This window comes from Gambusia affinis, linkage group LG19, assembly GCF_019740435.1.
Source record: "Gambusia affinis linkage group LG19, SWU_Gaff_1.0, whole genome shotgun sequence".
Lineage (NCBI taxonomy): Eukaryota > Metazoa > Chordata > Actinopteri > Cyprinodontiformes > Poeciliidae > Gambusia > Gambusia affinis.
The window spans coordinates 1,425,326-1,450,026 of record NC_057886.1 but is presented as its reverse complement, the minus strand read 5'-3'; the positions used below and the strand labels follow the sequence as shown (position 1 = coordinate 1,450,026).

Sequence of the window (24,701 nt, the reverse complement as noted above, 5' to 3'; positions counted from 1 at the left end):
TAAAGATGACATTTGATTACTTGTGTTTTTTTTCTACATTCTGCACACACACACACACACACAGATATATGTATATTTTCTTATTCAGCACCTCGTGTTTATGTTAAATGCATTTGAGTATCTGTACTGAAATGCAAAGAATAATAAAAGATTTGATCGCAAAAAAAGATGACATTTTGATCAGTGAACGCAACAGCACACGTGGACTGCATGAGTTTTGTGTGCTGGTACATAACAGACTCATGGGAGTTGTCACCTTATAGGAGTGTCCTACTGTCCATGTGTTTACTTCCTGCTCAATGTCATTGGGTCTAATATCTTTGGTTGTGTTTTGTGTATCTGGATTTCTTCTGTTTTTGACCAGGTCACTTTCGGAAAGAGGTTTTCAAACCTGGTTAAATATAGGATACATACTTTAGGAACTTCAGCTTATTTGCTGCCATATTTGACTTTGTAATAATAATACTCCTCCTAGAAAGTGGCTTGCTAGCTGCAAAGCTAATTTCTATTATTTAGTTTTCAGTGGACATCCTGTAAGTTCTCTGCAGATCAGAACATGAACAGTGTCTGATGCTACATATGCTAGGCTAAGTTAATGCAGGATAAATTCCTCGTGTGTCCTTTACATTTCTCAGCAAATTATGTATTCTCAACATGAATGTGTGCACTTCCTATAATCAAACTAATCATTACCATGTTTGATCCTCTTAATTCTAGAGTCACATAAAGGAGTTAGGAATTCCAACTGCAGGTCATCAAATCAAACATCTACACATACAAGTACTTTTTAATTTATTTACACAATTTTAAAATACACAAATACAGTGGCATTACAACTGAAGAGCAGAAGAATTAAGATGGGAGTGAAGGGAAAAAAAAATCCCATGAATCCACAGTATAATGTGGGACCTGAATCCAGAACACACCTACAAGCTTTTAGGACTGGTGGTGACAGAATGAGAAACGCGACAGAAAACCCAATCCATGGAAAAGTCTACTTGCATTTATCATAGCCATCATCAGTGAGACATACGAGTTATTCTATCGCTTTAGTTGTTTTCCCAGGTCAACGAGTGAAATACATTTTTCAAGAAAAGAAACGCTTCCTTCACAGGAACCCTAATATAGTGAAGCATTCCCAGTCCCTCTATCAACAGCTCGGCCAGAACCCTACAGCAGCTCACCAGGACGTGGTAAACAGGCGCATCCTATACACAACAACAGAACCAAGGAACATGTACAAGTTACAACTACAACCCATTCCCGCATCGACTACAGAAAATTTCCTACAAATACTTCTCATCAGTCTATCACATCAAGGAGTTCCTACTTTAGATCAGATCCCCAGGAGGAGCCTGAAGGCAGGGGCCACCTTCCACTACGCAGCACTCAGTCCACAGCTCCTAAAAACCCCCTCTGCTTCCAGGATGCTGGACTTGAAGCAAAACCCGTCCATTTTCTACGTAAACGGGAGAGTGGAGCCATCTGACGCTGCTCGCTCTGCAGAGTTTGATTCTAAACTATGAAGTACTGCAGCGTTGTTGAATCATTTATGCCACATGAAACCATGAAAATCCCAAAGTTTACCCAGTCGGATTTAAACCTGACTGAAACATTTAAGACGTTGTTTATGATAATCGACACTATTCTCATCAGCAAAGTCAAATATGTACATTAAGATACGGGTTGGTCACAGACTGAAACAGCTTTTTATGAGAACTTCAAATGAATTTAGTTGGACATTATCAACTAAAACTGTTCCTCCACCAGATCCTGAAAACAGGGAGAAAAGATCCGCTGGTTCGTTGCTCTGCTTAAAGGTTCTGTGAGATCAGCTACAGCAGAGTGAAAACAAGGGTCCAAAGTCCTGAAAAACTGTCCTTTCAAACTGCTTCTGATGGTGAAGTTCATCTAGAAAATGGACCAGTTGTGCTTTGGAGAAATGAAAAAAAGTGTTTGGACTCAGGGTGGAAGCAGAGGGACACAAGGTCCAAGGATCAGGCTGAAGATGCTGTGGACGTAAAAGCTTACAAAAATGTTTACTTTCATATATATATTTATATAAAAAGAAATCGACTTGTTTATCCCACCTGTGAGCATGGAAACCCCTAGGACACAACCACACAAAAACACACAAAAGCCACATCACTATGCACTAGTGTTAGAAAGAAAGAAAGAAGTTTGGTGTGGACAGACTGAGCTCCTGACTCACTCTTCCATTCACAGCTTTTCCCACGCCACTCACAACCTGAACACTAACTAAATGTGCTGCATGTTTACCATATTCCAACAGACCTGAGGACATGGACACAACTCGTACAACAGCCTCCTTACCACCCGTCCTATTCTACCTAAACGTCTCATTCACATCAAAAGAAGTAAATAAGGAGGTGTGGACTGCGGGGTTCAAAGTATTTTACACGACACAGAGTTTAGGCACTGTGCTCAAACACTGCCATGATGGAGCGACTCTCCATCTGACCGAAATCAAAGTAAATCCAACAGGTTAACATTGAACAAACGCCGCATTTCCCGTTTTCATGCTGATCAGCTGGTGTCGATGGGTTTTTTTCTGCTAAAAAGATTAAAAACAAGTAAAATCAAAAGTTGGGAGAAAAAAAAAAACATTAGGCCAGAGAAAAGTGAATCAATGGCTTCATCAACAGCAGGGAGGAGGAGGAGTTTTCACATCTTCCACAAGCGAGGAAGAAGGGCTGCTGTGGCTTCAACTTCGCCAAGATGGTTAAGGCAACCAAACTGGTCTCCACCTGCCGGTCGCTCTCTTCCTCTCTCACACACACACATACACAACCTGCTGACTGTGCATCTCTTCTCCTGTGAAGTGAATAGATGCGCAGGCAGAGCCTGGTGCATTGGTGAGCAGTTCTGGGTCGTTTGAGAGTCCTGGTAATCTATGTGAATATGTGTGTGAGAGAGTGTGTGTGCTGCAGGTGATGCATGTCGAGGCGTCCTCAGCGGATGTAGGGCCGTTTCACCGTGGAGCTGCGGACTGGAGGCCGCTTGGTGTAACCCGGGACAGAGCCTGGAAACGGGAAGATTAAACACATCAGCAGCTCATAAACATCTGGAGACTAAAATACAATCAGGAGCAGATAGGTTTTATATTGTAAAAAAAATAAAAAATCACTGGGCATTTTTGTCCAAAAGATTTAAAAAGTGGGATTTATAAACTGGGGTTCTGTAAAGTAGCTCTCAGTAAGTAGAAGACAGAGAGAACTGAACAGTTTATGTGGAATCAGACAGCAGCTACTGGGATGGACATGTGAAAAACATGGAATCTAGGAGGGAAACCCTGACCACTGATGTTAACACTGAGCAGCAGGAAGTGTGTGTTCTGGACTGAGAGGGAGAGACCAGACTGGAGCCCAGCAGGACACACACAGTCAGAACTAGAACCCACACAGTCAGAACTAGAACCCACACAGTCAGAACTGGAACCCACACAGTCAGAACTAGAACCCACACAGTCAGAACTAGAACCCACACAGTCAGAACTGGAACCCACACAGTCAGAACTAGAACCCACACAGTCAGAACTAGAACCCACACAGTCAGAACTGGAACCCACACAGTCAGAACTAGAACCCACACAGTCAGAACTGGAACCCACACAGTCAGAACTAGAACCCACACAGTCAGAACTAGAACCCACACAGTCAGAACTAGAACCCACACAGTCAGAACTAGAACCCACACAGTCAGAACTAGAACCCACACAGTCAGAACTAGAACCCACACAGTCAGAACTAGAACCCACACAGTCAGAACTAGAACCCACACAGTCAGAACTAGAACCCACACACAGGTTGCTTTGTCTACTTTTAGTCACACATGAATAGATGAAGGACACGTTCTGAAAAGAATCAACAAAAACAAAGATATTGCACTTCAACTTTCAAATTTAACTTCATGTGAAGAATTTTTATTATCTTATTGAATCATGGACGCTCTGATTTTACTACATAAATAATTTAAAAAAATAAAGTTGTTTAAGAGTCCTGACATAAGACATTTGATGAATCCCAATAGACTTTAAATGTAATACATTAACCACATGATTAGATACTTTTACTTTGAAAAACATGGAAATCTGAAAAATGAAAATTAGCTGCAGCCAACATTTCTGATACACATTCTTTCAGGTTTATTTCATAAGTCAAGTTAAAATTAATAAAGAAATGTGCAAAATGTTTCTGAATCTGCAGCTTCACATCACTACAGAAATAAATAAAGTGAGCCAACTCAGCCTTCTGTATCAACGTAGTCCCTTTTATGTTGCTACACAAAGCATTTTATATCCACATTCCATGTTTTTTTTCCTCTTTAGCAGAGCTATACTGTCTGAGACAGATTGCTTTTAATTTTATATTATTTAAGAGATTTTAATAGGTTTCCAGGGATTGTGGCCTTTTAACCTGTTTGTTTTTATAAATATAAACAGCATCCTGGTCAAACCTGAGGGAAAATGTAATCTAGCATATAAAATCCTGATGGATGGTGCTCTGCTTCACCGGTCCAGGCAGAACAGATCTGCTCTGCTCACTCACTGAATGTTACAGCTGTGCTTAAAGGAGAAAGGTGGAGGCTGAAGCTATAAAGCAGAACAAACTAACAGTCCAGTACACGCACTGCTCTCAGTTAGCAGAATGCCACCAGTTACTGAACTGCTGTGGCTTCCTGGTCGTTCTGATTGGTTAAGTAGAAAAAAAATAAATAATCATGTGGGACAAAAGAAAAGGGAAGTTCTGACACAATGTTCTGTTCTCTGTCGCTGCTTCCTCTTTGCGGTGGATGAACTCGTGTTTCCTCTCATGTTGACTCTTCTTTTCACTGACTTGACTCTGACATATCAGCTCTTTATTCTGGCTCCTGAGGGAAGTACCTGTGAGGTGGACATGCGAGACGTGTCCTGTCGTCCGGTCAGGTCTGATGAGGAGATGTTGACAGGTGCTCCACGATGAAGACGCATGCTCACCTTCCTCTCCTTCTCCATACCTAAACAACAAAGAGAGCCAAGTGTCTGTCACCAAGCAGTTCTTCTGAAGCCGCCTTCGACCTGGAAAGGCTGTGAAAGCGTCTCATTGATGGACAGACGGCGCTCTGACCTGTGTGTGAAGCAGGGTTGAGTGGGGAGGGGGCTGCGGCGTCCTGAGCTGCCCTGGCTCTGCCTGAAGCTGAAGCCATGCCTCTGGCCCCGGGGTTCCTGCTGTGCCTCAGCCTCTCCTCGCGCTCCCGGCGCTCCCTCTCAGCGTCCTCCACGGCCCTGTTGGCTCCCTGACACACAACACAGCCCCACAGTCACCACCAGGTAGCTCAGCCGTTTCTATAGCAACAGTTAGCCTGTATTTAATCTGGATGGGGTGCCCACATGCAGAGCCAGAAAGGAACCAAGGTTACTTCAGCTTTACACAAAAACAGGTTATTAGATCACTGAACAGATTATTGCATTATTATTATGCAACTTTTTTCTTTTACACTTGCAGATATGGCTGTAATAAATCACTGAATGATTCAAGTACTTTGATTATTAAAGGGGCAGGATTAGATGTTTTCCAGGCATGTTGTGCCATTTATGTTACCTTCAGTTGTTATAAAAATGTTGTACATATCAAATATGACTTAAAAGAAATATGACTTTATAATTTACCACAATAAAATTGGGCATTTGTCTCTTTAAAAACTCTTGCTCTTTCTGAAACTCCGCCTTCAGGAAGTCATCACAACATGGCTCCTCTATCAACCCTTTAACCCTTTTCTTGGTTTATTTTGGACTGAATTTCAACTGTGTGTCGACACAACTTACAAATTTGAGCATGTTCCAATCAAAGACGTAGTCGTAGGAGAAGCCCTGTCTGTGGAAGAGGTTCCTGAAGAGCTGGCGGAGGTAGGAGTAGTCGGGCTTGTCGTCAAAGCGCAGAGAACGGCAAAAGTTCAAGTATGTGGCAAACTCAGCTAAAGTGGACAGAGACAGATCAAGACATCAGGCACTGATGTCTGGTTATGGCAATAAGAAAAGCCCTGAAAGGCATGTTAGCAGCTTAGCTTACAGGGGTAGCCTTTACACAAGACCTCGATGGGGGTGGACATCTTCTTCTCACTGATGCGTTCGTACTTCTGCCTCTTGGTGGCAGCTTTCAGGCCTTGCCAGGGAAGAGAGCCCAGGTTGAAGTACATCAGGACGTAGCCCAGAGATTCCAAGTCATCTCGTCTGGATTGTTCTGAAGACAGAAACAAGGTGGGGTCAGCAGGGGTCAGCGCATTGCAGCAACATCGGCAGCCATCACCACCTCTCACCAATGCCGAGGTGTGTGTTTATGGAGGCGTAGCGGGCGGTGCCGGTCAGGTTCTTGTTTTCGCGGTAGGGGATGTGCTGGTGCGTGCGAGCGTCGCGGTATTTCTTAGCCAGACCGAAGTCGATGATGTAGACCAGGTTGCCCTTCTTGCCCAGCCCCATCAGGAAGTTGTCCGGCTTCACGTCTCGGTGGATGAAGTTTTTGGAGTGGATGTATTCAATCCGGCTGATCTAAAAAGGCAAGTCAGATTCACGTTAATAACTGAACACCACAGGACAGACAGACAGCAGCAAATAGACCTGAAGACACCTTCAAGTCTGCATCTGCAGCGTTCCACCCAACACACTACATAACAGAGAACATTTAAGGCTCTTAGTAAAGGTCAGAGCACTTTCTCTCACCATCTGGTCAGCAAGCAGGAGGACGGTCTTCAGACTGAACTTTCGAGAGCAGAAGTTGAACAGGTCCTCCAGACTGGGGCCCAGCAGCTCCATCACCATCACGTTGTAGTCTCCCTCAGCACCACACCACTTTATTGTTGGAATCCCCACTGAAAGTACAGGTAAAGGTTACCATAGTAATTATCTGGTATTCTGGTAGAAAGGAACCATTAAACAGTATCAAATGTTCATTTAGATTTTACCATCAAGGGTCAACAAAACCAAGACAAGTTATTTTAATAGCTACTTCTGTGGTTTGAATAGATTAATAGTTTGATAGAAAAGTATTTTCTGTGTGAATGTTTTTATTAATTACCACTTAATGAAACTTTAGATCAACTAGAGACAAAGAAAGTCACTTTTTCTGATGAGGGAAACCAGCCGGGTCCAAGACTGGAGCTACGTTCAAACCTTCTACATGGGCTGAACTGGTTAGGCCAGTGGGGGCTGATGGCCCCTGGGTGGCGCTAGGAGGACTCCGAAAGTTAGAGATGCTATTTGCAATTTTCATCTTTCTGATTAGTTACCAGTCAAATGTACTAAGTTGCTTTGTTAGAGTAGTGTAGTAACTGCAGTATGAACAAGTTTCTGACCAGAGGAAAGGATCCGTCCAGCAGGTTTGCTGAGGGGCATTTTGCTGCAGGAAACCTTAACAACTCAGCCAATTACAATCAGCACTAATTCTTAGATTAGTGCTGAACTAATCTAAGAATTACTGAATTGAGAAGTAAAAAGACATTGTAAGAGCTGATGTTTCTTTACATATTTTGCAGCACTGCCTGCAGGTTTGCGAAGGGGCATGGAAACATTTGGATCTTTGGGTTGGCTGACTGCTCATCACTTTCCTTCTCTGAAACTAGTTTACTGAGTTTGACGAGCCAAATATCTTCTCTCGAAGTGATGACATAATTGGTGTGAGCTGCTATGCCACTGCTAATATGCAAATATTGACACGTTTGGTGATGGACGAGTACGTATGTGGTGGATTTGGGAGTGTGGTACCTCCGCCTTGCATCATCTTGTAGATCTTGCTTTCGATGTGGAGTTGGGGGTGTTTAGTCTTCACACATTCCAGCTTGATGGCCACCTCTTCTCCCACTGAGATATCAGTACCTAGACAGAGACAGACAAGGATTAGCTGGATGGAGCTAAGGAATCAGTCAAAGAGCCTGAACACTGAAGCTCTATCTAGTCATCTCAGAAAAAATGAGACCTTGTCAAAGCCAGGTATGCTAGCGGCGGCTACAGACCTCCATTTCTCTTCTTGACATGTTTGTAATAACCTGCTGTTACGAATGTGTGGAAAACATTCGAGCAAATACAGAAAACCTTTAAAAGTTGGCTCAGTTTGTGCACAGAGAGAATTAAGAATGCTAGCAAAATCTGTCAAATGCAAAAACCAGTCCAACGTTTCAATACACCAGTTCTTATTGGACGTCCAGCATTATTTTATGACAGACAGAAATACATTTGCATCTACTTTGCTCATACATGAAGGGATTCTGGGAAATGACTTCAAAACTGACATGTTCAAGTGCTGAGGTTGCTTTCTTCCTAAACATGATAATGGAGTCCAGCTAGTGCCCCCGCCCTCCACACACACACACACACACACACACACACACACACACACACACACACACACACACACACACACACACACACACACACACACACACAGAAACCTGACACCACCTTACATAATCCCATTACTCCTGCTCACATGTGAACACACCGTCTCATAGCAGAAAGAGTTTAATAGCAGCTCAGATGGAACATCATTGATTTCTCTGTACGTCATCTGGCACCCAGCACCCAACAGGGAGGGGCCCAGGCCGCCCCGCATGGCGGCTGGAGCGGGTTCTCAACATGCAACCGACACTTCAGCAAACCAAAAACATGGAGGGAAATTACAGCAAGTGGGATTCTATGTGTTACATAAATGACCAGAGTTCAGGTTTAATGTGTTGGGTGTTTGTTTTTAAAGCCTGTACGCTCATTTACATAAGACTCATAGGGCAGTAGGTGTCAGAGAAGTTAAAAAGGATATTCTTCAACACGACCCACCAAAGTCCCACATGCATTAAATAAAGAATCTATTCCAACAGAAACATCTGAATCAAGCGGGTGTTTTACAGTGTGTGCTCTCTGGTGTCAGAGGAATGGGATTTGTCTGAACAGATTTTTCTGGGGAATGCAGCACTCCCTCCCTCGCTCTCACATTGAGGACTGTTCCTGATATGCCAAAGTGTTCACGTTGTGTGCAGGGTGTGTTTTTTTTCTGCTGTGCTGCTGGTGCAACATGTTCAGACACGTCTCTGTGGACTATCATTTCATGAGGCCTCATCAGGAAGCGCTGCAGAAACATGCAAATGTACTGTGACTTGTACAACAACATCACCTGCTCTGTTATTAGTGATCAAAAAGACAAACAAGCAAACATTCAGATGTGCGATGACGCCTGGTGTGACGTCAGCCAAACCACCAACATGTCAGCAGATGGGCAGATCAAAAATGTGTCATAAGTTTGATGACTGAATCACCAACAACACGCAGTTTGAGTCGTTCTAAGTAACTTTTGGTCCGTGAGTTTAAACAACCTTTGTGTTAAGTTTGCTTGTAAATATGCCCCTCCCTGTTAGCATACATGGCTGGAGCGCTCTCATTTGACTGTGATGTGATATCACCAACAGTATCTGTTAAACTAGTCTCTGTTTTCCTGTCAGACAGGTCGCAGCCTCAGGGAGCGTTTTATAACACCCTGCAGCAGAACACACAGTGACCATCCTGTCCCATCATGAAACAAAACATCATTTATGAGCTGGAAGGAGCGTTTGTTGGTAAACAACACTAAAACAACACTAAACAAATGGCTTTTCTTGACCTTCAGTCAATCTGGCCTGCTGCAATTACCAGTAATCATCACATCAGATCTTTCTGCTTTCATTTGACCAAAAAAAAAAAAGAAAAAAAAAAGACATTTTGTTTGTGATTTTCAACATACAGTGGACTAATACACTGACAGAATTGACAACCTTTAAATTACTGATGTTATGTGTACAATTTATTTTCCAATAATTGTTTACAGTTATTTAAAAAATAGGCTATATGAACATGAGATTTGTATGAACATACATTTGACTTTATAGATTGCTTAAAAGCAAAGACCTTAAAAGATATTTAGTGAGACAAAAAACAGAAAGGCTGATTTCATACCTGTAGAATAATGTTATTAGACAACACAGCTAGTGTTCAAAGAACAATTATATTTCTGTACTTGTTGTAAGTGACCTTAACGTCGATGTGTACAAGAAACAAAATGGTCTGGACTTCAGGCTGATCCTGATTAGACTGGGACATTTCTGTGGTCTTTTTATAAAACTGTCCTCTGACACAGCTCATCTCTCTGTAACCTTGCTGAATATTTTTAATATATATATAACCTCCTGATATTCTATGATGGATAATACCAATCACATAGCAGTAGAAAACCTCAGTCAACAGAGTGACCTGAACCCACTGTTACCGACACAAACTTGGTTTAAAACACGATGAGTGAATCACTGTGGGACATCTGCCATGGACGCCTTTTAGGATAGGATCTTGTTTCATGTAACAGAAGCACGAAGGATCAAAAACTGCTCCTGTTCTTAATGCAGACAGCACAGGGTTAACTGGTTAAACAGAACCACACGCTGTTCTGACTCATTTACAATGTTACAACACATTAGTCATCAACCTCTCAATGGAAAGGATGGACAGTTGAGTGAAAACAAAAAAAACACTAAGCGATTATGCAAGCGGCTGGCAGCTCTGGCTATCAGATTGTACAACAGGTCAAGTGGAAGAAAGACCAGATCCAGTTAATTAATCTAACCTCTCGTGGATTCACCGCTGTTAAGTGAGGAGATTTAACATCACTCTGGGAGTTTCTGTTGAACACGACGAGTTCACTTTCAGATCACACAAGCGCCAACCACGACTGGAGCACAAATGCTACAGATTTTGGTAAAGAATCCTTGTTCCATAAATGTAAAATCAAATTAAAAACAAAATCAACAACAACAGTCTAATGTAAACATTTGATATAGTACCAGAAGGGAGATCATAATCTCTTGTCTTTGTGACTATTAGATCCAAATGTGATTTAAAAAATAGACATAAAAAAATGTATCCAAAACAAGGAAACGTTTTCTCACGAGTTGCACATATTTTGACACAAATGCAACACAACATGTCATGTCTATGTCAGCATCCATAATTAAGCATTATACTGGAAAACATCCATAGAATCACCTTTATGTCTACATCTCATCCACCACAGAAGATCAGAAGGGACTGAAGTAAAGCAGACAGTTCCAGTTCACATTTAGAAACCACTGCACCTCCCAGCCAGGCCTGTGACACTGTGGGAGGCCAGAGGTGAGGTTTCCCAAGCATAAATGTGAATAACTATGATTAAAGCTCCAATATAAGCCCCAAAGGAAGACCTATAGCATAGTTGTCATATTGCATCCAAACAAGAACACCATACAGATTGTGCATTTCCTGATTTAATTTAGGTTTAATCTAGCTCAGTGCAGATTAAATCCCCTTCACCACGATCCATTTGAAAACAACAATGATCATCTTATCAACAAAAGCCAGATTAAATAGTGGAAGAAATGAAAACATTTACTTCCAGAAGGATCCATTTTATCTGACAAAACCTTTTAATCAGTAGCTGGTCAGCAGTCTTAGCTAACTGAAGATAGCTACATTTCACTCAGTAGAGATGAAGCTATATTTATACAACATGTTCGTGACAGCTTGTTCTCAGAAGGATATAGGGCCTTACCATCAAACACAAATCTTTGGGCTAATCTGTGAAATAGCATCCTTTTGATACAAATTTTAGAATGGAAAACATATTATATAAAACTCGCTGAAAGGCAACCACAGCAGATCTGTTGAGCCTTTTGACTCAGCTGGAAACTTTTGTTCTGTTTAAAACCACCAAAAAACACATGTAGGCAACTATCCCCGAACACTTCACAGGCTTAGACTGAACGATCATTCTGGTCTAAAACGAGTTTCAGGTGAATCAGAGCAAAAGAACCAAACCAAAACTTTCAGATTTTACATGGCTAGCTGAGGACAAAACACTTAGCTTCACATCAGCTGACAGCTTTCCTAATAATTTGAAACCTTCATTTGGACACCGGGTTGATATTATAACGGGGACTAAGTTTCTAAGCCCAGCACTGTCGAAATAAATTGCTTACTAAACACATTTTCGAAACAGAAGATGGAAACACTAGCTTATTTGCTATAGAAACTACTAGCCTAGCAGCTAAAGCTAACAGAGAACACAACAGCTGATCGCCTATCACCAGCTCCTTCTGAACCTTTGAAAAGGGAACCAGTTCGCCAACTTCCTCACACTTTCTTCTTGATGGTAATACAGACACAGACTCGTAGACAAGTTTCAGTGACAAAAACATACCCAAGTATATGTCTCCAAACGATCCGCTTCCAATCTTTCTGCCCAGTCTGTATCGGTTTCCGACTCTCAACTCCATGTTAATAAATCTGTCGTCGGCTAGCAAGCACGCTCACTTGCTCCAAAATATTCAAAATATGGTCAGCTTTGAAGTTCAAGCCCCTTTACAACTGGAATAGAATCAACCAGCAGACACCGGAGATCCGTTCAAGCGACAAAATCTGTTCTTCTGTAGGCTGTCTCCGGAAGAAGTCGGCTCCGACAATCTTTCGCCTCTTGTTTTAAAATGTTAAAAATATCATATTGCGACAATATGGCGTTTATAGGAAAGATGAATCTCTGTACTTTGTGCTCTTGCTGTTTTAAAAATTGGTACGCCTTAAATTTCCACGGATGAAGATGGATTTTGAAAAGATTCCGTCAGCTATTTGGCACGGTATCACTAGCTCGCATTAAACTGCTCTATGTTAGGACCTTGCTCAGCAATCTGCTGGGTCTGTGACGCCACTTCCTTGTTAGATGATGGGGGAGGACACGACCAAAGAGCGTGTTGTTATAGATCCTCTAATAGATACTAGTATCAGTAACAAGCCTCTCCAATTCTGAAGCAGTCTGCATCACCTTCGCAAGACTGAATATGTTTAAAAGGATTTATTTGGACATAGTTAAGGTTCCAAATTTACAGAGTGTAAACAGGTGTACTTTCCAGTTACACGTGCACTCAAAGTTTTTATTTTGTTTTATTTATTTAGTGTTATATATATATATATATATATATATATATATATATATATATATATATATATATATATATATATATATATATATATATATATATATATATATATATATATATATATACTTTTGGTCTGTACTGTATATACACATATCTATATGTAATTTTTATTTTGCAACGTTTTGCAACTTTATGTTCAACTATTTTAATTAAATTGCATTGTGAAGTTTTCTTCGCTCGTACATCATTGTACCATTCGTTATGCTTCCAGTGCATTCAATAGGTGACTAGTCTCCTAAAGCTTAAAGGCTCTGGTTCCACTCAACAACAAAAGATCGCTACCTTTGTCCCACTGGCTTTTGTCCATCTGCAAGTGGTCAATAAAACGCAGGAGTTCATTCTTCAGCCACAAAAAGAAAATATTTGAAAGATAATAATAATAAAAAAATATTCTAAAAACGCAGCATTCGGTAACTTGTGTAATGCTACTTTCATTGAACTTTAAACCTTTAAATTGTTATTTTATCACTTGATGAAAAATGTTGCTTCGTATGTTTGTGCAGTTTACGAATTTCAATTTTTATTACTTCAAAGTTATTTTTATTGCGGCTGATCCTCTTTCCCTTCTTCTGCAACATCATTTTTTTATAGATGGGAGTTAATAAATAACACTACGTCACACGCAATAAAAATATTATGTTTAACAATATCAAAAACAATATAAAATTTGTATTGGTTAATTTTGAGCGAATCTTTATTTATTACTTTTTTCAGTTTCAAATGACTTATCTTTTAGCACTTTCTTCTCCTATTATTATTATTATTATTATTATTATTATTATTATTATTATTATTATTATTATTATTATTATTATTATTATTATTATTATTATTATTATTATTATTATTACACAGAAAAATAGGACAAAAAAGGACAATTTGTGGTTGTACCATTCACTGTATGCCTCCAACACGGAATCTTTATTCTGAAAGGATAAACTCGGAAGTAGTTGTTTGTTTGGAGTTTCCTGGTTTTTCTTGCATTGCTGACTCCTTTCAGTGCGGAGAAATGGAATTAACTGGTGATAAAAATATGATTCTCGGAGAAGTCGGGTTGCCAGCTGCTGATAATCTCAAAAGAAATGCTGAAGACGTTGCTGAAGACGGGAAAGTGGACAGTAAAAAGACACGGTACAGTTTCTAGGAAAAACTTCTTCATATGCTCACAGATTAAAGCTAAGTTTGGAGAGTTTCCGTCTAAAACAAACAGACAAAAATTATGTCGCGGTGATTACGACATTACGTGGTTTTCTAAGGTTATAAAATGATTAAAATGTAAAAATGTAGCCTGAAGTGGAGAAAGCCACTCACAACAGATCCCACAATTTTTTTTGAAAAAGATTGAGTTAAAAGTGGTGGAAGTGTAAGCAAAAGTAGGTCCCAAAAATGCTAAGTTTGTATTTTATAACTACATCATGTTGGTAAAGTCAAGTCTGTGCAGTAGAGGGCTGAAGTTAGAAGTTTTCTACTATGCCTCCTTATAAGGTAAATCTGCTGGTGAGGAGAACTTAAGTGATTCATATTTATGCTACAGTCAGAAAAAACAACAGTCACAAACTTTTAGACATCTGGAAATAACCCGGTCCAGGTCCTGCGGCTTGGATCTGTTAACCTGGTGTGAAAGTCCAGAGCCATTCAGACTGTTCAATAGCTCTATTGCACTTTTACGTTTTACACTATCCCAACTTCAAGAGTGCAGTTCAAACCAATGTAGATAATCGAGAGCATCGATGGCTTCCTTGCAGATAGTTAAACGTATTCCAGCTGTTCAGTCCAGTATTTCCAAATATTTGTATTTCCTCTTTTTTTTTCTGGACTGCATTTCTTCATAAAGTAAGGCAAAGGCAACTCGTGTTTCTTCAGGACCGAGTCGTGTTTTGACCAGCCTGTGGACTCAAGTGTTCATGAGGTCATCAAGTATTCGCCTTCTGCTCTTCCTGGTAAGACGGCTGTCATGGAGACTGATGACACTCTGACCTGTAGCCGGTATGATGACGTGTCGTGTTGCTTTTATTCTTATTTCCTGTCCCAGCCAAACATTATGACGCAGACACAACCGAACCAATCAGCTGTGGTCTATCCTCTATGAATGACTTGTTGTCATGGAGCCGAAGCGAGGCGAACCCCTTCAACGTGGCAGCCGTTCCTCTGGCCCCTCGGAAGCCCCGTCTGGCCAACTGTCTACGCAGGACATTGGTGTCCCATGACATGATGGGTGGCTACCTGGACGACCGGTGTGGTGGATATATCTCTGATTACACTTCTACTATTTAGAAGTTCTCTTTTGAATGTTTGCTTTAAAATCTGTGTTTTTATAATGACATTTCATCCTTACTTCTCTTTTTAAGGTTTGTCCAAGGCACCAGTTCAGAGGAACCCTATGCCTTCTACCATTGGCAGTACATAGACATTTTTAACTACTTCACTCATCAGATGGTCACTATTCCTCCAGCCGTGTGGACGAATGCTGCACATAAACATGGAGTCATAGTTCTTGGTAAGCATAAAAGGCCCTCATCTCGATTGATATCCTGGAGTTGTTTTTACAGTGATTTTCAGAACTACTAATACCCCTTGTGAACTGTTACACAGTTATGACAGAACATGTTTGGCCTCATATTTAGACCTGTCTTCACACCTTCTGTTGTAATCTGAATCACAGAGCTGCTTTTCAGGGACTTTCATCACAGAGTGGACTGACGGAGAGGCGGTGTGCGAGGCCTTCCTGAAAGATGAGGAGTCGTACCGGGCCGTGGCTGACAAGCTGGTCCAGATCAGTCATTATTACGGCTTTGATGGTTGGCTCATTAACATAGAGAACCCTCTGAGTGTGAGTCATAAGTCTGCACTTCTTCTCCTCATGGACATACTAACAAAACACACTGGTTTCCTTCTAAGCTGTGTGCATGTTACAGAAAAGACAACTTCTTAGTTGAAGAAACAATGAAATTTGTATTTTTAAATTCAAACTAACTATAAAATAGGATCAGAGAGGGCTCAAAATTAAAACTCTTCCTGTCTCCGTGGTTCTAACAGTCAAAGAAAACTCCAGTCACTTTGGAACCTTCTCTGGTGTCCTGTTGAAGTCCTTTAAATCGTAGTTTTCTGACACATTTTATCAGAGACATTTTCCTACTCTAGAAGTCATCTTTACTGGAAGCCCCCTGTGCCCCCCCACACCTCCAACACCTCAGCTTGCACTGGTTTATTCAGAGGTTTTGTGGCATGGCTGTGCTCCTCGCGGTTAAAGGTATCTTCATTATCACCAAGTCATTTTCCAGCCAGCAGTAGAACATAGAATATACCAAACAGACCAACAAGAAAACCAAGCCACGTACAACATCCACACAGTTCCATTCATAAAATAAACCTGATGTTATCAGGGACGTTTTAAACATCTGAATCATGGTAGGTTATATCTGCAGCCTAGCTTTATTCAGCTAGGACAGCTCTGTTAGTGAGCTGACCATGGACTACCTCTCTGTGATCATGAGGAGCCCTAGTATTGAATTGTACTGTAAAGTCCTTACTGGCAAACGTCTGAATGGGGCATCTTTTTTTTTTTTTAAAAACAACCTTTTCGTTTTATTAAGCGTAATATTGTGTGTGACCTTAGAAAGCTAAATAATATTCGCATTCCTTTAAAGGCGGCTTTAGTTTTTTTCCGACTTGTTCAACAGAAACTCGTTTGGCCGCTTGACCTCATCATTTCAGTTCATGCACGCTGCGCTTGGCGTAGGTGAGGGCTGGAATGTAGAAGGACTGGCAAATAAACCACTCCAGAGTATTTGCGTAAGTGCAATACTTCTACCATCTGTCCTCTGCTCTAAACTAAACCAGGGACTGATACTTTTATCATTTTTAACAACATCTCCTAACCTGGAGCTGGTAGGACACCTTTGTTTCTGGTTTTCTTTCACCTCTACACAGCCGGCAGCCACCTTTAAGGTTCCATTTCCCTCAAGCATTATGCTTTCATTATGGCATCATATCTACCAGGTAAGAGATGCACAAAAAAACCTGACAACATACTTGATGTTGCTGCTTACACAAACTGTGCTTCCATTACAAATGCACACAAAACTTTGTCGATATTCCACTAATGTTGAAAAACACAATTTCGCAATTAAATAAGAAACATGAATCACATGAATAAGATTATTCATGTATCTAATCATGTATCTGTCATCCTCCTACCACTTCCTGTTGTCATTTTTGTAGTTTTCACCAATAGTACTGTTCAGTTGTTGATCACATGACCCATACAAGCCGAAAAAATTTCCATTGCAGTTTTGCAAAATATGCTGTCAATAAAGACGAAAAACCATCTCATCCTAACGCAAATACTTTTTATCAAAAAATGTGATTTTTTTGAAATTTGCGTGTTTCCATTCAGTGAATTTATTTTTGCGATTCCAATTTGCGCAATTAAATGGTCAGTGGAAACGCAGCTACTGACGCCTCCACCTACTGGCAAATCTTCCCTCTGTTGCTTCTAAGGAGTGGAATGAACTGGAATTTACAATGGAACAAGGAAATGCACCAAAACACCAATGAAACTAAATTGTACCCAAAAAAGACAACAATAATCATCTAAAACTGACTATAAAGCAGAACCAGTTCCCGTTCTGTCCATTAAGAATCTATAACAGATTCTTAGTTTTTAATGACGCTGGTACTCCATGTGCATTTTCATAAACGCATGAGACAATGAAAGAGCAAGATAGAGCAGAGATTTTGATTCGATTTTTTTGTACCTTCCTCAATAAACTTAAAACATTACCAATCATTATGTAGCAATTCAGTAAAAACCTTTATACGGTCAACAGCCTGAATCAGCACTAATTGCAAGTCAACAATAACACTGGTCAACAGCCAAAAAATTATCACAAAAATGTCATCAGTTTAGTCAGAAGATCAGAGTTCTCTAAATCAAATTACCAGTAGAATAAAAACCTGACCTGATTGAGAAAAATGGACTTCATTTTTGGATTCATAGTCCTAATACAGTTGAAAAAATATATAGACAACTTCCAAACACAATGTTTTTGTAACCCAGTGAAATGAAATGCTCCAGCTGCTGTCAGGTATAAGCAGTGGTGTAAATGGTCAATGAATAAAACAGGCAGCAGGCTGGATCTCTGCGCTGATGTTTCGCAGGAGGGAGCCGTGAAGAACGCTCCGCTGTTTCTGCGCTACCTGACGGAGCAGATGCACGAGCGAGTGCCCAGCAGCCTGGTGCTGTGGTACGACAGTGTCATCGAGAACGGAAAGCTAACGTGGCAGAATGAACTCAACCAGTCCAACAGGCGAGTAGACGGGAGAAGAAAACCTTTATCTGATCTTCTTTCAGTCTGAGGTTCTGTTTGACTACCGCACAGCGCAGACCTGCAGCTTCTCTGGGAAAACTCCGCCTGTTTTTGACTTTATGTGCTACAATCAGTGGTGTTTTCAAATTTCAGTGGACATATGGAGAGCATTTGATGGTAGATGGACAGTTTGTTTAGGAAAGCTGACCTCCAGGGAACAGCTACACCTCTCCTCTCTCTCATTAGTCTTTGTCTTCTGGATAGCAGGATATATTATTTACTACTTTAAGTAAGAAACCTCTTCATCCAACATTTTTCCTTCAGACATGAGCAATGTGTATCTTTAATATTTATGAAATACATGTTGTCACCATAACACATCGTCCTAGAATCAAAATGATTGGTTTGTTGACACTAATTCAGCCGTCTCACTCTTCTCTGACAGGATATTTTTTGATGCCTGTGATGGCTTCTTTACAAACTACAACTGGACAGAGGAAAACCTGGAGGGGATGAAGAACTACTCCGTCGTCCAAGGCCGTCAGGCTGATGTGTACATCGGGGTGGACGTGTTTGCCAGAGGGAAGGTGGTGGGAGGGATGCTGGAAACCAATAAGGTAGAGACTGTTACAGTCTGTCCAGTTGTTTCTTCTCAGATCTCTGTCTTAGTTCTGCATCCTGTTCTGGCTGTTGACAGGCTCTGGAAGTCATCCGAAAGCACAACTTCTCTGCAGCCATCTTCGCTCCCGGATGGGTGTATGAGTGTCAAAGTGATAAGAGCCAATTCCGCACCCATCAAGACAAGTGAGGCCTGCTCAGCGTGTGCAGTGCTCACCTGGGGAAGGTCTGCAGGCATAACGACACCGAGATGCTCTGCTTCCCTCTGCAGGTTCTGGGCTCTTCTCTCAGATTACCTGTACATCCACCGACCAGCTTCACAGCTTCCATTCATCTCCTCCTTCTGCCAGGGCTTTGGGAAAGCAGTCTACAGGAAAGGACAGGTACCCTAAAGGAGTAAAATATAAAATGCATAAAACCAACCCCCACCGCATCAGCTAGTATCAGTATATGTATATAAAATGACAATGAACGTGCATGAAGTTTTTAAATGCCTGTGTCTTTAATCTATTACTCTGATGACTAATTAGTTATTTAGTTTTAGGCTGATAATGTTGCTGTTTATCATCATGCAGATGATAAACCTGTAACATTCTAACTCTTTTATGAATGAAATCTGATCCTTTATGTCAGAATTATTTCCCAAAGTGTTTTTGATTTTTTTTAAGACATTAAAAAGGTGGGAAAACTTTTGCAATATAAAAAAAAATTCTTTTTAAGATTTTTTTTTTTTGTAGGTGATCAGTGAAAATCTTCTCCAAATGCAAAGTGGTTATTTGGCAAATGCATCAGTAGTATTAGTCTTTAAGGGGTTAAATGATGTCACAATATTTTTTTACCTGCAAGTTTCTCTACAGTAGAAGGAGGGACTGGATATTCCTAAATTGCTTACTTTCTGCCATATTGGATTTAACAAAACTTTTCTTGCACTTGCAGTGGACGGATGATAGGTTATGATGCACTAGTGTCCACTTCAGTGGTCTGTGTGTATTTATAACATAAAAATCCACAAGAAACACTAGAAAATGGCCTTTAGAGAGCTGTCCACTGCAGTGACCGCTATGCATGAAACAGCTAAAGACTGTCAGATCTTCCTGAAGTAGACCAAGCACTTTAATTTAAGGTGTAAAAGGTTTGTTTCTGACATATAGAGCTTGTCTGTAGGTTTGAAAAGAAATATAAACAAAATGAAAGTTAAACATGAAGATCAACATTTGGATTGGATTAAAGCTTCATCCATACTAAATGACACTTCACTTTCAGTTTTGTTTGTTTGTTTTGGACATTTTGTTTAAAAGTTGACATTCCGTTTCTTGACGTCCATTTTCTTCAAATTTTGACTCTGTAGCATAAAACAACCTACTGTTCCTGTTCCCAGCTTCAAAGTTGACCTAGAGGTAAAAAGAACCGTCGGCTTGCTGTTTCCTGTGTGTTGCAGCATGAGACGGCAAAGAGCTGGTTCAACCTGGCTGCTCAGGAGATCCAGCCGTTGTACTACCGCATGGCTCTGGAGGACGGGGGCTGGGTCAGGAGCAGCGGCTGCCCTGAAGACGCCTGGAACGGAGGCTGCTCGCTGCTGCTGGACGGACTCATCCCCACAACTTTAAACACTCCAGTTTGTGCCAAGTAAAGTCCCTGCGTGTGTTTACGTATACACATTTATATTAACTGTATAACCAACCCTGTGTTTATCATGAGGTAGAATAGAACATATGGCTTTACACGGTGATTGAATACGTTTCTTGCATAAGAACCCAACAGGATTATTTTAAGGCTACAGATCGGAGAGGACATCAGTGTCATGACTCCGTGTGAGGCCAACTAATTAAGCTACTTTCTCTACCAAAACAGTGAAATACTTCCCGAGTAACAAACCCTGGACCACTAGTGACCCAAATGAACTGTTAAACAAGACAAAAAAGTGAGGGAGACGGGGGATTACTGAGGAGTAATTTAGTTGAGATTAAAGATGGCGAGGAGGCATGCAGGAAGAAGCTGGAGAGGAAGACTGCAGGTCCAGATGGTGGGGGCCCCGGAGTCCTGAAGGGCCTGTGCAGCACCTCTTCAGTCTTAGGCCAACCCAGAAGAAAGTTCCATTAATGTGGTTAACATCCTGCCTGGTTCTGCTACCGAAGGAAACTCACCCATCAGTCATCAATGACTATAAACCTGGAGGGACTCCTGTAAGCAGACAAGGACATATCAAGACCCCCTGCAGTTTGCTGATCGTCATGGAGTTAGAATTGATCATGCTGTGAATCTACACCTGCTTCAACAAGCCCACTATCATCTGGACAAAGCAGGCGGCACTGTGAGGATCATGTTCTTTGATTTCTCCAGAACAAAATTCAGCCTGATTTGCTCTGATGTAACTCCAGAAGACACCAGAGGATCCAATCAGAGGTCCAGTCTCCTTCCAGTCTCCTGGATCTGTGACCTCAGCTGAAGATATTCTTACTTCAAACATGATTGTGTTTCCTCCTAGTGTTGTGGATCGTTTCATTTGCTCTGTCTTTTCAATAAAAACATTCATGCTACAATCTTTAAACAGGTTCTTTGTGTATTTTCCAGGATTTTCTCTCTCCATGTGCCTCTGGAATCCAAGATCATGGTAACTCTGGTGTACAAAGCGTCTGCTGGGATCACCGTCTCTTTGCAGCTGAGGACAACAGACTCCTCTCACTGTTCCCACACTGATGTCCATGAGGTCACACGTGAGTATCTTGTGGAATTTAACCTCAGGACCAATATGAAGAGAAACACACAGCCAAAAATCCACTGGATTTGTTGTTGGATCAAAAACACACAATGTAGAAGTTCTATAATAGATCTGTACAGCAACAGTTTTTCTTCAGTATAACCTTACATTTAAACATAAAAACCAAACATGTATATTAAGCTCTTCTATAACAATTGCTTGATCTTAAATACAATTCAAGTTAGAAATGTACAATCAAATAAGTTTTTCTATAAAGGAAAACAATCCAAAGCTGACTTGGATGTTTTTGAAAAGGAAAGCAGTGCATCTTAAAGTTTGAGCTGATAAATGTTCTGTGTTTCTCCACAGTAAGCAGTGTGACCCCTGAGACTGTGGGAAGTGGACCGCAGCTAGAGAGCCAGATGTCTGAGCTCTGTGGAAACAGAGACCTGCATGGATGGACTGTTAGGTGAGGCACAACCACGGCGGAGCAGCACTTTAGTTGAGTTGACTTCATTTTAGAGCGTAAATGTCTGTTCTTTCTGTTGTTCCAATGTTGCTCTGAGCAGATGTTCACAACTGGAGCTTCATGGCTGCGTTCTCAGAGAAGTGTGTGTCCTTATCCATCGGGAAGGGGAGCCTCAGGACACGACTTTCAGCTGCAGAGTGGGAGAGATCATGGTGAGACGATCACTGCTCTCTACAGAGAACATGAATCATTTTCTAGATGGGACAGAGAAATAGAAAGTGCTGCTGGAGAAGGTTTGATGCATGAAGTTTTTATGGTTTTTATGCATCTCAACGACCATTTCCAACATAGTTTTAAGTCATTTTTTGTTTGGGAAAAATGGGGAAGTTTTTTTTTAACTATGTTCTGGCATTATTATAAAGGGCTGTAATCACTCTATCAGTTTATTTTGCAGCACATTTCACCAACAAGGCAGTTCAAAGCACTCTACATCATTAAAACACAAAAGTACACAGTCAACCATTGAAACATAACATTTTGTCCGATGGCATTATTTCACATCCGAGCGTTTATTAATGTTTCATTTATTCTCTAGACAGGTGTGTTTGAAGTCTGCATTGTTTCAGCTGTTTTACAGTTTTCAGAAAGTTTGTTCCAGGTTTGTGGTGCATCATCTGAATGCTGTTCCTCCATGTTTGGACATAAAGATAAAATGGCCTAGTTAAAGTCCAGACCTATCTTTGTCATATAATTTAAGTCAGTTTCATATGCTGTGATCCAGTTTTACTCTAATTATTCATATTTTTGACTTCAGATTTCAAGCTCACTGCCATGTGCCTTTTTCAGTCCCTGCAGAAACGCATAAAGATCATATTTATGTTTTCTAAACTGTTCTACTGGATTCAGTGAAGAACTCGCCTGGCCATCACCTTCCTATGCAGTTCTGCTCAGTCTGTCAGTGGGTCTCAGGTTATTCTTGAACATCTTAACTAATTTCCTTTATCAGAGGTTCCACCTTGAATCAAGTGGAGATTGTTCTCAAACTGAAACTAATTTTAAAGAGGATAAAACACTCTGACATTAAGCTTCTGGAATGGCCTTGACCTCAACCATTGTTAAACTTTATACTTCAAAAGTCACCTAACCGGATAAACAACTTGGATTAGTTTCAGATACTAAGAGTGCTATAATATCCATCCAGAATGAATGTATCTATATAGATCCAATAATTAAAACAACTGGTTTACTTTTTAGGTCTATCCTGTCTTGAAGGAGCTGTTTTTCCACCTGCTGTGTTTCTGTCAGGTTCTGGACGTGGATACTCTGCAGCCACCCACCGACCCCGTTCGGGGCTTGTGCATTGATGACGTGGTTTGGCTGCGTGGAGCCGGTTCATCACCAGAGGGTTCGTCGCCCTACCTGCGCCTCAATGCCACCCTGCGCTGGGACTGCCCCCTGGAATCTGTGCGCCACTTCAGGGTGTACTGGAGAAGGCTGAGAGGACCGGACCCAAGAATCCCTCCAGGTCAGCTGGAGCTGCTGGCCAGGGCCTACTCCAACCAGTTCAGGGTGACGGAGCTGCTCGTGCCTGAGCCGCCCAGCGTGTTGGAGCTGCTGGTGGAGCCGGTGACCAGGTGGGGCTCCCTCGTCCCGGAGAGCCAGTGGGGAAGAAGACTACTCAGCTACACAGAATGATCTGAACGTGGATTTCACACAAGGAGCTGAATGCAAATACGTTCCACACTTTAAAGACTTTCATTTATACATCTTGAGCGTGGATGTTTTTTTGTAGCAGATGGAATCATCTCAGAGAAACCACCTGAACGTGAGAGTTTTTATTTTTAAGTAATAAATAACGTGGTTAAAGTAACAAGCCATTCACAACCCCAGTTCTCTTTTTGATCCAGCCATTGTTTCATGTAAACAGATTAAGATTATAATCAGAATGTATTTGTCAGAATCACAAACATTTACCTGTTTATTCAATTCCAGGCTTCACATATCATGTTTTCATGTTGCCTGTTTTACATATATAGTCCACTTGATGTCACAGTAGAGCAAATGAAGCTTCATCCCACCATCACTGGTTACTAGGGCAACCTCTGAGTCTCAAACTGCATTCCTCAAAAAGCGAACAGCTCCTTCAAGTGTGTAAGAAGGACACATTTAAAATCTGTAGGACTGTGGCCCTGAAGAAATGTATTTCTGAGACCACTGTTCAACCACACTAACAATCCCAGTCTTCATAGAAGCCATAACGATGAGTTGCTATGTAAAAAGTGAGTCATTGACCAGAAGTGGCTCATTTAACAAAATCCATCAACTGATAAGTTTGCTGTGAAAAACAAGGTGGCTAGAAGGAGCTTCCCATACAGAAATACAGAGTGAAGTTTGAAGGAGGACCAGAAAATTTAGTCTGATTTTATTTCAGGAAGTTCTACTTTGTATCTTTTCATACAGTGAATGCATATACTTGTTGTCAACTGTGAGCACTTAACACTTTGTATTGGTTAACCAAATACCACCTCAATAAAAAACAGAAAAGTATGCAAATATAAAAAGTGTTCAGGTGCAT

The 24,701-nt window shown here is 41.0% G+C and overlaps 2 protein-coding genes across 3 annotated transcripts; one reads left to right on the top strand and one right to left on the bottom strand.

Annotated features, from left to right (window-relative positions):
* Window positions 1-775: 775 nt before the first annotated feature.
* On the bottom strand, window positions 776-12,733 carry csnk1da (casein kinase 1, delta a). The gene is made up of 9 exons (XM_044099067.1): window positions 12,240-12,733; window positions 7,757-7,867; window positions 6,716-6,864; window positions 6,316-6,544; window positions 6,069-6,239; window positions 5,825-5,973; window positions 5,127-5,295; window positions 4,904-5,016; window positions 776-3,043 (listed from the first exon to the last, which is right to left on the bottom strand). Exons 1-9 carry the CDS (start codon window positions 12,313-12,315, stop codon window positions 2,993-2,995), a joined length of 1,218 nt encoding a protein of 405 aa, XP_043955002.1. The 5' UTR covers window positions 12,316-12,733; the 3' UTR covers window positions 776-2,992.
* A 1,244-nt stretch (window positions 12,734-13,977) lies between these two features.
* On the top strand, window positions 13,978-24,681 carry engase (endo-beta-N-acetylglucosaminidase). 2 transcript variants are annotated; one of them, XM_044099060.1, is made up of 14 exons: window positions 13,978-14,163; window positions 14,896-14,972; window positions 15,065-15,266; window positions 15,381-15,529; window positions 15,708-15,862; window positions 18,193-18,341; window positions 18,787-18,958; window positions 19,039-19,145; window positions 19,231-19,342; window positions 20,398-20,585; window positions 21,531-21,673; window positions 22,027-22,126; window positions 22,227-22,338; window positions 23,432-24,681. In XM_044099060.1, exons 1-14 carry the CDS (start codon window positions 14,042-14,044, stop codon window positions 23,819-23,821), a joined length of 2,178 nt encoding a protein of 725 aa, XP_043954995.1. In that variant the 5' UTR covers window positions 13,978-14,041; the 3' UTR covers window positions 23,822-24,681. The 2 variants fall into 2 exon arrangements, with proteins under 2 accessions (XP_043954995.1, XP_043954996.1); XM_044099061.1 differs by having other exon boundaries at window positions 14,026-14,163; window positions 14,867-14,972.
* The last annotated feature ends 20 nt before the right edge of the window (window positions 24,682-24,701 follow it).